The 15,707-nt window shown below is 45.6% G+C and overlaps 1 protein-coding gene across 2 annotated transcripts in view; it reads left to right on the top strand.

Moving 5' to 3' along the window:
- The window catches only part of LOC309547466 (phospholipid-transporting ATPase IK-like), a 269,016-nt gene that overhangs the window by 105,286 nt on the left and 148,023 nt on the right, over nucleotides 1-15,707 (top strand). For both annotated transcript variants that reach the window (XM_082247329.1, XM_082247328.1), the window contains exon 10: nucleotides 10,597-10,755. In XM_082247329.1, coding sequence (XP_082103455.1) covers nucleotides 10,597-10,755 — 159 coding nt within the window. The remainder of the gene's footprint in view (nucleotides 1-10,596; nucleotides 10,756-15,707) is intronic.

Below are 15,707 nucleotides of genomic sequence, written 5' to 3'. Positions count from 1 at the left end.
ATTTGAGGGTATTTACATCCAAATCAGGGGAAAGGTGTAGGAATTACAACAGTTTGTATATGTGCCTCCCACTTTTTAAGGGACCAAAAGTAATGGGACAAGTGGCTGATCAGCTGTTCCTTGGCCAGGTGTGTGTTTTCCCTCATTATCCCAAGGAGCAGATAAAAGGTCCAGAGTTCATTTCAAGTGTGATATTTGCATTTGGAATCTGTTGCTGTCAACTCTCAATATGAGATCCAAAGAGCTGTCACTGTCAGTGAAGCAAGTCATCATTAGGCTGAAAAAACAAAACAACCCATCAGAGAGATAGCAAAAACATTAGGTGTGGCCAAATCAACTGTTTGGAACATCCTTAAAAAGAAAGACCGCACCGGTGAGCTCAGCAACACCAAAAGACCAAAAAGACCACGGAAAACAACTGTGGTGGATGACCGAAGAATTCTTTCCCTGGTGAAGAAAACACCCTTCACAACAGTTGGCCAGATCAAGAACACTCTCCAGGGGGGGCGTGGCCTGGCGCAGCATGTGAGAGGACGTGTGTGAGAGGAGCTCCGCCGGACCGATATCCTTTACCGCTAATCCTGCAGCCCTCCGGGCACGATAATCCTCCCTTCACCTCCCGCAGACCCGCGGCACTGACCTCCGCATGTCTCCGCCGAAGAAAGGCTCTGAAGCTGCGGCAAAACTGGCTGCATTCCGGAGGCTGGAGAAGGAGGCCCCGATCCAAGATGGCGCCGGCCCGTCGCTTGTGGTGGAGGAGCCTGAGAGCCCTGCTACATCCAAGGTTTTGGAAGCGATTGCCACTTGCCAGACCATGCTGACAACTAAAATCGAGGAGGTGAAGGTAGATATATCTTTGATGCGACAGGATATGCAGAAGCTAAGGGACAGAGTTGGTGAGGCTGAACACAGAATTAGCGAGGTGGAAGACTCCCTCCCTCCATTGCAAAGCTCCTCAGACAGGCTGCAGCAACAAGTACACCTTATCCTCCAAAAACAAGATGACATGGAGAATAGGCTGCGCCGCTGTAACCTGCGGTTCATTGGCCTCCCGGAGGGCTCTGAAGGTGCAGACCCCTCATCCTATTTGGAACAATTGCTCACTCAGACATATGGCAGAGAATCCTTTTCACCCACTTTTGTTGTGGAACGTGCACATCGCCTCTCAGGGCGTCCCCCCCCCTCAGGGTGCACCCCCCCGCACGTTCATCGCTAAATTCCTGAACTATCGGGACAGAGATGCCATATTACGCCTGGCCAGAGTTAAGGGGAACATTCCATTTGGAAATCACAAAATAGCGATTTTCCCCGACTTCTCTGCTGAGGTCCAGAGGCGCCGCAAGAGCTTTTTGGAGGTCAAACGCAGGCTGCGTATCAAGAATATCAAATACTCTATGTTGTATCCGGCCCGTCTTAGAGTGGAGGGTGAGGACCGAGCCCACTTCTTTGAGGATCCGTAAGCCGCCATCTCCTGGTTAGGACTGGAAGCTAGAGCCTGACCACCTTGCCCTGGCGACTTCATGATGCTTTCTCTCTGATTGCCTATACCTTAAGCTGCTGCAGAGGTGGAGGGGGGTTTTGTAGATCCTGCGGAACTCAAGACTTTACATCCCCCTTCCCCCCCCCTCATTTCCCTGCACTACTGCTCCTGTGTTTGACCGGCGGAGCGCCCTAGCTCCACAGATGGAACTGATTTTTCTGTTCTCTTCCTATGGATTTCCACCTGCCCATAGGCTTTGCTACCCAGCGATACACCTGTTGGTTTTCGCCCCCTACACCCGCTAAGGCGTGTGTTTGTGCCCAACTCCCCTGTTGCCCCCTGCGACTTCTGCTGGACCTGGGCCCCCGGGCCCCCTTGCTTGTCCTAATTGTATTTTGCTGTATTTTTGCTGACTACCCTGGGGGTCCCTGGCCTCCTGATCTTGCTCTTTACCAGTCGCATGTGGGCCTGTTCTGGTTGAGGCACTTGTTTGGGAACATGCCCGCACAAGTTGGGGTTGGTGCAGGGCAGGGAGGGGGGATTGGGGTATTACCATTGTTTACAGTTTATATTTGGTACAATCTCTATACTGTTTCTGTTCTATGCACATTGACCTCAAGTAATAACTATCTGCTCTTTTGCTGCCGCTTATTACTGATAGTGTATGACCGTAGCCTTGTTAGTTCTGTGGCCTTATTGCCTGAGATCCTGGGAGCCTCCGCTCCACGCTCCGTATTACCCCTGCCATGGCCGCATTGAAATTGTTGACGTGGAATGTCAGGGGTATGCGCGATAAGATTAAACGGACGGCTGTCTTTAATGTTTTACGCTGTGTACGGGCTGATATTATAGTTCTGGTGGAGACACATTTGGAGGGCCGCGTACAACAGTCTCTCAAACGGCCCTGGGTTGGCTGGGTGCAGCACTCTGCTTATAGCTCGCACTCCAGGGGTGTGGCGCTTCTGGTGGCCAAATCGGTACATTTCCAGCTCCTAGGATCTCAGGTCGACCCAATGGGTAGATATGTCTTTCTCAAAACGTCAGTCTATGGGGAATTGATGCTGCTGATGGCTTTCTATGTGCCCCCCCCTTACTCTGCTGTGATTATTATGGAGGGACTGGCGTTTATGGCACAATGCCCGGGGGCCCCGGTGATCTGGCTGGGTGACTTTAACAATGTGATGGACTCGGGTCTGGATAGATCCGGTGGCGCCTCCCAGGCGCCGCCGGGGTCGTCCCCGACCAGGTTCTCCCGATTGTTGGAGGGCTTTGGTTTGGCCGACTCTTGGCGCAGCAAATACCCCGCTCAGCGCGCGTACTCCTGTTTCTCGGCTGCACACCATTCTATGTCACGCATTGATCTGATATTGCTGTCTCGAACCCTGCTCCCCAGGTTACTGGCGGCAGGCTTCGCCCCACGGACCCTGTCTGATCACTGCCCTTATTGGATACTGTTGTCCTTGCCCTGCAATAGACCTCCCCCGGCCTGGCGCCTGAATCCCGCCTGGCTCCCCTTGGTGTCTGATGGGAACGACATTGAGGGGACCTGGACACAATTCTTCTCTGATAATGAGGGCACTGCCTCCCCGGCTGCAGTGTGGGAGGCATTTAAACTGTTCGCCAGATCCACTATGATCTCCAAAATCAAAGCTGTTAGAGCGCGTGCTGCTGAGGAGATCTCCAGGGCAACGACAAATCTAATTGAAGCTGAACAGGCCTTTATGGCGGACCCGACTCCGACACATGAATCCCAGTATAAATTGACCTCTAAAGTCCTTTCCCAACTTGAATATGAGAAGGCGAAATCTAAGATGTTTTTTCAGAAGCAGAATCTGTTTGCACATGGAGAGCGGGCGGGGAAACTCCTCGCGTATTTAGTCCATTGTGAGGATAGGCCCCCGGTAGTTATTACTTTAAAGGATGACCTGGGTAATGAGATCACTGATCCTGCTGCGGTGACACAGTGTTTCCGATCATTTTTTAGTACACTTTACACCTCTAGGGCCCCCGCTGACTGCACTGACATGCATGACTTTCTGGACTCTATTGACTTTCCCACTTTGACACCCGAACAGTTGGCGACCCTCGAGGCACCCATCTCTGTGGAGGAGATTGCAGCAGCCGTGTCCAAGTTCCCTAGATCTAAGGCCCCCGGCCTAGACGGTCTCCCGATTGAATTCTTCTCCCAATATTCGGAACTCCTTTCTCCTAAATCATTGGCTTTGTTTCAATTTTTATTCAAAGATGCAACCCTACCCCCTTCTATGCGGGAGGCGCTAATTGTGCTCATCCCCAAGCCGGGCAAGGACGTACACGCCCCAGAGTCTTACCGTCCCATCTCTTTGCTCCCAGTAGACACTAAAATCCTTGCGAAAATTTTATCCCTCCGTCTTAACAAGGTGATCCTTTCACTCATACACTCGGACCAGGCCGGGTTCATGCCTGGGAGGAACACCTCATTTAACCTTCGCCGGTTATTCATGAATCTCCAGGCACAACACGACGGAATGGGTGGCAGGGTGGTGGTCTCATTGGACACGGCTAAAGCATTCGACTCGGTAGAGTGGCCATTTCTATGGACCTGCCTGGACAGATACGGCTTTGGACCTAATTTTATTAAGTGGGTCAAACTTCTATATAGCGCCCCGGTAGCTAGGGTCCTGGCAAACGGCTGGCAGTCGACCGCCTTCCCTTTATCCCGTGGCACTCGACAGGGGTGCCCCCTCTCCCCCCTGCTGTATGCCCTGGCCGCGGAACCCCTGGCGATGGCCATTAGAGCACATCCCGGGACCGCTGGAGGAGAAGATCAGCATGTATGCGGATGACACTCTGTTATATTTGGAAGACTCTCGAGAATCCCTACTCACGGCCCTTTCTTTAATTGAACGGTACGGACGATTCTCCGGTTTTCAGATAAACTGGGATAAGTCACAAATTCTCCCGCTTGACGAGAGCCCGCAGGCGATCGCCCCCGCAAACCCGGCCTTACAATGTGTATCCCGCATTAAATACTTAGGGATTCAAGTGACAGCTAACTCAGCAGATTATGTCCCGGATAACGTTCAACCCTTGTTCCCTCTGCTTAAAGCTAAAATTCAAGTATGGTCCAAATTACCTCTGGGAGTGATGGGTAGAGTCAATTTAATTAAAATGATTCTCCTTCCTAAAATTCTCTATGTTGTATGGCACTCTCCTACTTACCTGCCACTCAGGCTGTTTAAGCAGATGGAATCACTCCTCAAGACCTTTGTTTGGGGTGCTAACCGGCACAAGATCTCCTGGCGCAAACTCAAGAATCCTACAAATCTAGGGGGATTGGCCCTGCCGGATTTTAATCTGTACTATCTGGCAGCTCAGTTGTCCCAGTTCTTTCACATAGATAAAACGGATAGAGAACGCTTCTTGACCCTGCTCTGCCCTGGGTGGGCTCATCCCCTCGGGGACCCCCTCCTAGTTATCCTTAGGGGCGTCAGGGGCTCGCCGGAGCCCCTGTGCCCCAGATCTCTTCTATACCACTATTGTCGGATCTGGGAGGTGGTAGCGTCCAGGCTTCGGTGCCCTCCATTCCACACATTCACCCCTCTGTGGCACAATAGTACATTGCGTGAGTTCCTCTCCATCCCTGACCTGTCGGTATGGAGCGGGAGGGGTATTATTCTCCTTTGCCATATCTCCACGACCACTGGTCTACGGTCTTACGAGACCTTGCAAGACCAGTTTGCGCTCCAGGGCCCCATGCACTACAGATACTTACAGCTCTCCCATGCCTATAGATCTCAATTCCCTGACGGCCCTCCTGAGATAGAATCGGTTACCACCCTTGAGATTGTTAAAAGTACAGAACCCAGTCATCTCATTTCCATGTTCTACTCTGAACTTCACACACCTTCCTCGACCACTTTGGCTTTTGCACTTAAGACCCGCTGGGAGCGCAGTGTGGGGGCCATGGAGGATGAGGAATGGGAGGATGCCCTGGAGACGTGCCGCAGAGTGTCGCCAAAACTGTCGGATCGACTAACCCAGACCTTTATAATACACCAGGCTTATCTCACCCCACTTAGACTGTCCAAATATCACCCTGACTTGGTCCCCTCTTGTCCTATGTGCGGAGACCCTGATGCTTCCTTCTTTCATCTATTGTGGAGCTGTCCCCAATTACAGACTCTATGGCAACAAGTAGTCACATTTCTGCATGACAAGATGGGGTCTCCTCTACAACTCTCCCCTAAGGAGTGTCTCCTGGGGGTCTATCCGGATGGAGAGATGCCCAAATCCACTGTCATATTTCTTCAGGAAACTTTGTTTATAGCACGTAAATTGATAGCCAGGAGGTGGATGAGACCTACTCCTCCTACTCTAGGATTGTGGATTAAGGAAATTAATAGTGTCATCCCATTTCATAAACTTTTATATAAGCATAGGGGGTGCCCTCAGAAGTTCAACAAGATTTGGGACAAATGGGTGCAGTGCCCTGATATGGCTCAGTAGTGCAGTGGGTAACTACTTTATGCTGACCGCCCCTGTTAAACCAATATTGCCTGTTTGAGTGTTGGGCCGACAGAGAGTCACTGACTACTGCCTTATTTTTACTATGTCTGTTCTGTTTCTAAGTGTTAATCACTGTGTATATTTGTATTTTTGTACCCCAACGTGTTATGAATCTGATCGCAGTTTCAATGCACGGTTTATTTTTGTATTGTACCAAAAGTTTCAATAAACCTCACTGTTTTAAAAAAAAGAACACTCTCCAGGAGTTGGGTGTATGTGTGTCAAAGTCAACGATCAAGGGAAGACTTCACCAGAGTGAATACAGAGGGTTCACCACAAGATGTAAACCATTGGTGAGCCTCAAAAACAGGAAGGCCAGACTAGAGTTTGCCAAACAACATCTAAAAAAGCCTTCACAGTTCTGGAACAACATCCTATGGACAGATAAGACCAAGATCAACTTGTACCAGAGTGATGGGAAGGGAAGAGTATGGAGAAGGAAAGGAACTGCTCATGATCCAAAGCATACCATCGCATCAGTGAAGCATGGTGGTGGTAGTGTCATGGCGTAGGCATGTATGGCTGCCAATGGAACTGGTTCTCTTGTATTTATTGATGATGTGACTGCTGACAAAAGCAGCAGAATGGATTCTGAAGTGTTTCGGGCAATATTATCTGCTCATATTTAGCCAAATGCTTCAGAACTCATTGGACGGCGATTCACGGTGCAGATGGACAATGACTCGAAGCATACTGCGAAAGCAACCAAAGAGTTTAAGGGAAAGAAGTGGAATGTTATGCAATGGCCAAGTCAATCACCTGACCTGAATCCAATTGAGCATGGATTTCACTTGCTGAAGACAAAACTGAAGGGAAAATGCCCCAAGAACAAGCAGGAACTGAAGACAGTTGCAGTAGAGGCCTGGCAGAGCATCACCAGGGATGAAACCCAGCGTCTGGTGATGTCTATGCATTCCAGACTTCAGGCTGTAATTCACTGCAAAGGATTTGCAACCAAGTATTAAAAAGTGAAAGTTTGATTTATGATTGTTAATCTGTCCCATTACTTTTGGTCCTTTAAAAAGTGGGAGGCACATATACAAACTGTTGTAATTCCTACACCGTTCACCTGATTTGGATGTAAATACCCTCAAATTAAAGCTGAAAGTCTGCAGTTAAAGTACATCTTGTTTGTTTAATTTCAAATCCATTGTGGTGGTGTATAGAACACAATATTGCTGCGCTAAGGATAACAAACAATAAAATCTATGGCAGGAAAAGCAGCCACACTAATCTGGAACAATACAGATCATAAAAAATAGTAAAACAACATCTGTGGCGCTAAACCTTGAAATACAATCCCAAATAAATGAGAAAAGAACAGCAGTCCATAAAGGTGCATCCCACACTTGTAAAAGGATGAGGCAGCTTCAGAACCGAAATACCACCACCGGACAGCACACCAATCACCACTCCTTACCAGCTGCAATGGATCCCCATAACAGAGATCTCACAAGCCCCTCTATATACGATTGAGAACCAGATGATCCCGCTCTCCAATCCCGGGCAAGCAGATTTGGTAGATGGTATATGCAAAAAAGAGCAGGACACTAACATAGCGTAGACTGCTATTTATTTTAATTTGCACATGAGTGGGTAACACTTACAAGATAAAAAGAAGTAACTCGCATCTCTCAAAGTGGTGTATGGTCCTCCCTGGATGTTTACTGGGCGTTCAATGCATGGATAACCAAGGAAATGGCCGCCGTGTCTCCTCCGCGCTATGGTGAGCGTCACCTCGAGCGCCACCCGACGTACGTTTCGTCCCACAAGGACGTCGTCAAGGGGTGCGGCCTCAAGGAGCGCTCCTACCATATGTAGCCACGGAGGAGGGCGGGACGCAAGCAGACACCCTACGGCCGGATATCAGAGGTGCGTTCCATTCACCGGAAACATCACCCCGCCGGAAGGGGAAAAGAGGACCATGGCAACAACTGGGGGATCGAAAAAATCAATCAAAATACCCCAGCAAAAGAGTTAACTGGCCACGTCCTCTACTAAAATTTGTATATGCATATACCGGATAAATTTCCATCACATTAATGAAAATGTAGATAGATCTATAATTAAATACAAAACCACAGCCTGGGGGAGACAGCGCCATCTACTGGCATCAGCGCAGAGAGCACCCAACAGCCAAAGAGGGCCACCACACAGAGATGCATATATCATTACAAACAAGTTAAAAATACAAGAAAGATCACTCCTAAAAAATCACAAATATGTGAAAATACTATAATATATCACAATAGTAATAAAAACATCAGAAATCCAGCTCTAATATATAAAACCATATATTAAAACCATATATTAAAAAATGGCTAAGAATTATTAATATGGGCATTGAGGTCCCATTCAATATTGAGACCCAAAGGGGTATAGGACTTCAGCTTATAAATCCAGCTTGTCTCAAGCTTTGATACGCCCCTCGTGAGGTTGCTACCTCTCCAGTGGCCTGAAAATCTGTCAATGCCTAAAAACAGAGTTCCACTGGGGTCTCTCTGATGGCATTCGTCATAATGACGCGAGAGACTGTGTTTGGGAAAACCTTTGACTATGTTGGCCACATGCTCCTTAAGCCTCACATGAAGCTCTCGGATAGTGCGGCCAACATAGTCAAGGCCACAGGGACACCTCACGAGGTATACCACATATTTGGTAGTACAGGATATAAATGGTTTTATGACAAAATCCTGACCTGTGGACCCCGATCTAAATGTGTCAACACGTCTCCTTCTTTCTGCATTCAATTTGCAGATGGCACATCTTCTGCACCTATAGAATCCTCCCACCTGCTGGAAGAACGGTACTTTTTTTGGAGGATCCCTGACATTGGGAGCTATTTGCAACCTCAGGGGGGGAACACCCCTATAAACCACCTGGGGCTGCGGAGGCAGAAGGGGTCCCAACACCCCATCGTTTAACAAAATATGCCAATGTCGGCGTAGGATCTTCTTTACAGAAAAATGTTGCGTCGAGTAGGACGAGAAAAAGGCAAACCCGAAGGATTGTTGCGAGTCCCTGGGTTTGGGCTGCAATAAATCCTCCCTAACTCGAGAATCAGCCTTGGTGATGGCCTCATTGAGTAATGACTCATCATAGCCCTTTTCCAAAAATCTGTCCTTAAGGACAGTAGTTTCCCGCAGGAAATCGTCCCTCTGTGAACAATTCCGCCTCAGGCGCAAAAACTGACTAACAGGAACGGACTCCAACCACGCCTTGTGGTGACAACTCGTGGTGTCAATGAATCCGTTCCTGTCAGTCGGCTTGAAAAAAGTGGACGTTACAATCTGGGCCTCTTCAATACGAATTCTAAGGTCCAAAAAATGGATCTCCACATTGCTAGATTCGTATGTAAGGCTAATGCCTCTCTGGTTGTCGTTGAGGGTCCCCATGAACTCCTGTAAGGATTCCCTCGGACCATCCCACAGGAAGAGGATGTCGTCGATGTACCTACGCCAGAGCACTAGCTCCGGCCTAGGCACATTCCAGACGACAACCTCCTCCCACTTGGCCATGAACAGGTTTGCCATACTGGTGGTGTATAGAGCCAAAAAGATTAGAATTGTGTCAATGTCCCAATATTTATGGACCTGACTGTATCTCCCCTTCTTTCCTCCAGACTTTTCATAGTAAGTTCCTGAAGTCTCTCCTGATATGTTTTATTCCTCAGACCATTTACCATTTTATCCACCTGTCTCTGGACTTGTTGGGGTTGATTTACTAAAGGCAAGTAGAATGTGCACGTTTGAAAGTTAGGTGGCACTCTGCAGCTGCTCCGGAGCTTAGTAAATGAGGGGACGCTTCACTTTACATAGGACACCCAATCACATGCAAGGCAAATAAAAAAAAAAGGCATTTTTGCTTGCACATGATTGGATGATGAAAGTCAGCAGAGCTTTCCCTCATTTACAAAGCTCTGGAGCAACTATACTTGCAGAGTTCATATGCAAGTACGGCCTATTTGCCTTTAGTAAATCAACCCCATTCTGTCTTATCAATATCTTTTTGTAAGTGAGGTCTCTAGAACTAAGCACAGTATTTTAAATGAGGTCTAATGAAATATCTGTATAAGGGAATCAATACTTTCTTCCTCTCTGCTATTGACCCCTCTAGTGATGTTGGCCAAAGCATTGGTAGGAGCAGATTCTATTGCAATCAGTGGCTTTTTTGATGTCAACACATTTTGGCTTTCACTGTAAAAGGCAGCAAAATGCGTGAAATAGATCAACTATGGACTTTAGTCTAATGTGCAAAAGATTACTGCATCCAAATAGATTTTCTATATTCCTCACTATACTGAAATATCATAACACATTTTAGATACTCAGCTTCTAACATAAAAAAAAGAAAGTGTCATCACTTTATCATTTTTAGTACAGTTATATATGTGCCATCTATTTCTACATAATCATCCTTTTGAACATACTGTTTCTCTATATATTTTTCCCCATTGGCTATACTTTACACTGGAATTAGAAATTGCATGGTTGTTTCCCTCAATGTACAGTACTAAAAATGAAAAAAAATAATGTTTTTTGTGTCCTTTGCTGTCTACATATGTATAGGTTTGATCACATGCGAAGCTCCAAATGCCCGCATAAACAGCTTTGTGGGGGTCCTGGACTGGAAAGGAAAAAAGTATCCCCTTAATACTGACAATCTTCTCCTGAGAGACTGTAGGATCCGCAACACTTCACGCTGTTATGGGCTTGTCCTTTATGCAGGTTTGTAAACCTATCCCTGGCATTCAACACATAGGCACTCCCATACCAAAGTATGAACAACCTGGTTTATATTACAGTTTGAAGAATAATACCAGAGCAACTCTGATACCAATTTATACATTAAAATATAACTTCAATGCAGTGTCGAATTTATACATTAAAATGTAACTTCAATGCAGGGTTCTTCTAAAACTGGTGTTAAAATACGAACTAAAATTGTAGTGTTACCAAGTAAAATCAGCCTGTATATTTAGTAAAGCATGCTTGTTATACTCACTTGTGGCACCTAAGAGGTTAATCATGCGTATTGTGTAAAAAGGCTGTTTGATCCTTTCTTCTCTGATTCTCCCCCTCTTTCACTGTTCCCAATCCATCTCCTGATAGTACAGAGTCTTAGGGACGACCTTCACATGCTCAGTTTGGTGTGCATTGCTGGAGATTTATTATTTTTTTTCATGGGAGGGTGCATGTGATCAGAACAGGGCCAATCAGCACTGTCCAGACAGAGGGTCAGGGGTCCTGCATTTTCATACGGCAGACAGAAGAGAATGAAAACTCCTCCTACAAGCTTCAAAGCTGTAGAAAATGGCTATTGGAGAAAAAAAAATTCCCTCCAAAGAATTGTCATATTGTGCTAGTATGCATCGCTTACTAGCACATTATGAGAGGCTTACCTTAAAACTAAGCCCTCCAGCACCATGCTGTCACCGTTAAAAGGGCTGAAATCTTCCGCCGGTCTTCCTTCCGGGTTCTTGGCCTCTTGCTACATGAGTGGCCAGGGGCACAATGACCTCACTCCAGCGTGCATCCCCTCGTTTACGGCACAGGCTCTGAAGGTCCTGCACTGTAAGCCAGACCTTCAGAGCGCATGTGCCGGTGACATCACCGGCTGCATGCACTCTGAAAATATGCTAAACAGTGCAAGCTTAGGAGATATTCACAGTACCTACAGGTAAGCCTTATTATAGGCTTACTTGTAGGTACAAGTGGTGTAACCAAGTTTACTACTTCTTTAACCAGACACTGATAGAAGTCAGAAGACTGCTCTAACTGATGATGAGAAAGTGTATTTAGCAGTTTATATTTACTAAGGTAATTGCATTTCCATGTTCTGTGTACTGTGGGAGACCAGATATAGTGAATGTAGGGTCCACGGTTTTAGTAACACTTTAATAGTATACCTAAACAGCAATGGGCCCTTGTGAAAAATACATACCAAACAATCCTTTGTCAATATCAATATGCTATTCTGTTAACCCATGTGTTATGACTATGGTGTATTGCCTTGTAAATCTATCTTTCTGCTCTAAAATTATAATAATTCTGTGTAGGTTTGTCATCCCTTGTGTTTAGAATTTTATGTAGCTTTTAATATGATCTCTACAGCTTTACGGAACATGCTGAAGCTGTATAAGTAATATTCATAAAGACAGACACCTAATAACTTTAATAACAATAACACTCCATAGAAAGCCTCCATAGGTCATTTCTGTTCATTTGGGGAAATATCACTAGAAAGGATCCTTGGGTACTGAGCTATGAGTCACTAATTTAGAAGGGAATGCGTGAATACAACTTTCCTGTTATATGAAATGTGTCGCCCATGTGCCCATGTGTACTATAGGTATTAAAAGGTAGTGTTGGTTAGGGACGAGATTTGAAAGTGGACTTTTGTTTTAGGGGTGGTATTTTAGGGTTTTCATGTCTTTTTGTGGGTTTTTATTTGTTTTATGCCGATAGGCCCTTTTTCTTTAAAGTGGGAGTAAATTACCACTGATTATTTGTACCTATAGGTAAGCCTATGATAAGGCTTACCTATAGGTACTGTAAATATCTCCTAAACGTGCACTGTTTAGGAGATATTTACTGCATATGCTGCCAATGACGTCATCGGCGCATGCACTCTGAAAGGAACGTCCACCCGTGCCGTTCCCTCAGAGCCCCGTGCCATGACCGGCGGCTCCTGCGCGCAAACGCGGCAGTGACATCACGTGTCTCTGGCCAGTCACACAGCCAGAACCTGTGGACCCGGAAAGAAGATGGGCCAAGATGGATGCGGCCTGCAGCGGTGACAACGAGGGCTTTGTATGCAGGTAAGTGTCACATAATGTGCTAGTATGCAATGCATACTAGCAACACATTATGCCATTAATTTGCATCTCAGGTAAAATAGGAAAAAAAGAGGCAGCATTTACTTCCTCTTTAAGTATGAGATGCTTAAAGCGAAGCATTCACTTGTTACTGGCCATCTAATCTTTAAACTGACGTTTTTTTGAAGCATGCCTCTGCATCATTTGAAGAAAAACAAAGTAAATGGACAAACAGTGTGTACCTAAACCACCTTACATTATGTCACTCACATTTAAAGCACCCCCGTATCCCCATAGATAAAATAAAAGTTAGGCATACACTAGTTAGGCCCCTTATCCCTGTATAAAAGGGTTCTGCTGCTGGGCATTTTGACACTACTTTACCTTCTGTTTTTTATTTTCATTCTTGTAGTAATCAATGTAATCCAGTAAATGTAGGCCTAGCCTTGCTTTTTAAAATTGTCCTGCTGCTGGCTAATTTTACACTTCTGTGTAATCTGGGGTCTTTTAATTCTTTTAGCAAAACACCTGTCTGTACTCTAGTACTTTTTCACCAATTCTCCCTCATTAAAAATGTCCTGCTGCTGGCCAATTTTGTACTGCTGTGCCATCTGCTGTCTTTTAAAGTGATATTAAACCCAAAAGTAAACATTTATTGCACCTTTATCCAGAGTGTAAGCACTCTAAGGCCCCTTTAACACTTGTACGACCTGAAAGTTGCGCGACTTTGATACGACTTGAAGCAATGCCTGTGCAATCTTGAGGTCTATGGACCTCAAGTCGCACCAAAGTTGGACGAAAGTATTGCAGGGACTACTTTGAAGTCGCTGTGACTTAGACGCACAGATATTAATGGTACTCATTGGAAATCTTGGGGTATGACTTGTCATGTGACTTTGCAGTCCCAAGTCACAGGACAAGTCACACAAGTGTGAAAGGGGCCTCAAGAGTGTGTTACTGGCTAGATCAGCAGGTGAAACAGAGGGAAAAAAGTCTAAAAAAAAAAAATGCAGCCACTACATCTAAGCTGTAATATGGTAAATGTTTGGTTTTGGGTTTAATACTGCTTCAGTTCTTACCGAGAATAGCCATCTTATCAAATGTGCTCACTGTTTGGTTATCAGACAGCCATGGGTGCTGCGGCCATCAGATACACTATCCGGCAGGAGATGTCCCTGGTGTCACTGGAAGGGAAGAATGTTCACACCTCAGTGGTTTTACTGGAAGGAAAAAATATCCCAGCATTGATGGTGTCATTGGATGGAAAACATGTCCAAACTTTGATTGAGTCCCAGGAAGGAAAAATAATCCAGCATCAGTAGTGTCACTGGAAGGAAAAAATATCCATGCATCTATGTCAGAGATGGCGAACCTTGGCACCCCAGATGTTTTGAAAATACATTTCCCATGATGCTCATGCACTCTGCAGTGTAGTTGAGCATCATGGGAAATGGAGTTCCAAAACATCTGGGGTGCCAAGGTTCGCCATAACTGATCTTTGTTGTCACTGGAAGGAAAAAAAAAGTCCATGTTTTGGTGGTGTCGCTGGAAGGAAAAAGTGTCCCTACATCTGTAGTGTCACATGTAGGCAAAATGTCCCTGTGTTCATGGTGTTAGTCAGGATTATCTTGGCATCTATGTCAATTGTATGCAGAAGGGGAGGGAAGCTGGGCTCTGTGGGGTGTGTGAAAAAAAAAAAAGGATCTGGAGGGAGGAAGTGGGGCTGAAGGGCTGTCTATCTGACCAGTTATATATTTCTGTAACTTCATTTGTCCTTTTAAAGAGCCACTGGTTCTGCTTACTGTTTGCAGTTAATCTACGTAATAATAGTATTCAATATATTTAATATAAAGGATGTGCAGTGCTAAATTAATATACATACATTAAATTATGCATATAAATGTTAAAATACAAGTGAATCAATCAGTGAGTCTCTATTATTGTGAATCATGTAAGAGAAACTGGAAAACCAAATGAGAATCCAGAGTGTTATGATTCCAATAGTCATCAGTGAGATAGAACCCAACACCACCAATAAAGGTAAATGCGATCACCAGAACGTATTGACCCAGGTACCTTTATAGTAAGTGGGTCAAACAGGCCATATGATTCTCATGGGAGAATAATCTAGTTGTGAGGAACATTCGATCAGGCTGTATCTGTGTACTCCTGGGCAATGATGGCTTTATCTCCCAGCAAGACACCGATACGTAAAAACAAGCTAGGATGCACACACAGAGTGTAAAACTGCTTCACGCAATTTATTTAAATTGGTTAAAAATACTTACGAGCAACTGCAAGTAACCAGCTTAAAGCATATGGAGGGATTACAGGCAGGAACAAACGACCCTGATGCCTTTCCTCATTTGTGACTTATTCATAGGGCATATCGCCCCTAATAGTTACTCCAAATATATATAGACAGTAAAAAACACCCAAAATTGTCACCTGTTTATGGCGGTCCTGGAGCAGTCGATCGTTATGGCAACCCAAGATGGCGCCGGCGTGCACCCCTAGCCTCAATTTCGGTGTAGACCAGGCCTCAATGTCATTCGAGGCCTGGTGAGGATAGTACTGCCCCTTTTACAGACGGATAGTGCGCACTAACCAGCTCAATGACAGCGTGCGTCTTAAGCCTCGGTTTGGATAAGGAAACGGACTCCAGTGAAAAAAACACAACAAAGTTGTGTGACTCTAAGGGCATGTACACGGTTGAAGTATGTAAATTATACATCCCAAACTGAAAGGAGGAGAAGACTGGATACCTATATTACACCATCAATAATTAAACAGGCGGAAGGGGCTAACAGATCGAAACAAATCAAACCTTCAATCACATAGCTAGCTCCAGGGCAACTCATA

The sequence above is a fragment of the Pelophylax lessonae genome (assembly GCF_965119305.1).
Source record: "Pelophylax lessonae genome assembly, chromosome: 1".
NCBI lineage: Eukaryota > Metazoa > Chordata > Amphibia > Anura > Ranidae > Pelophylax > Pelophylax lessonae.
This window is presented reverse-complemented; position numbering and strand designations above follow the sequence as displayed.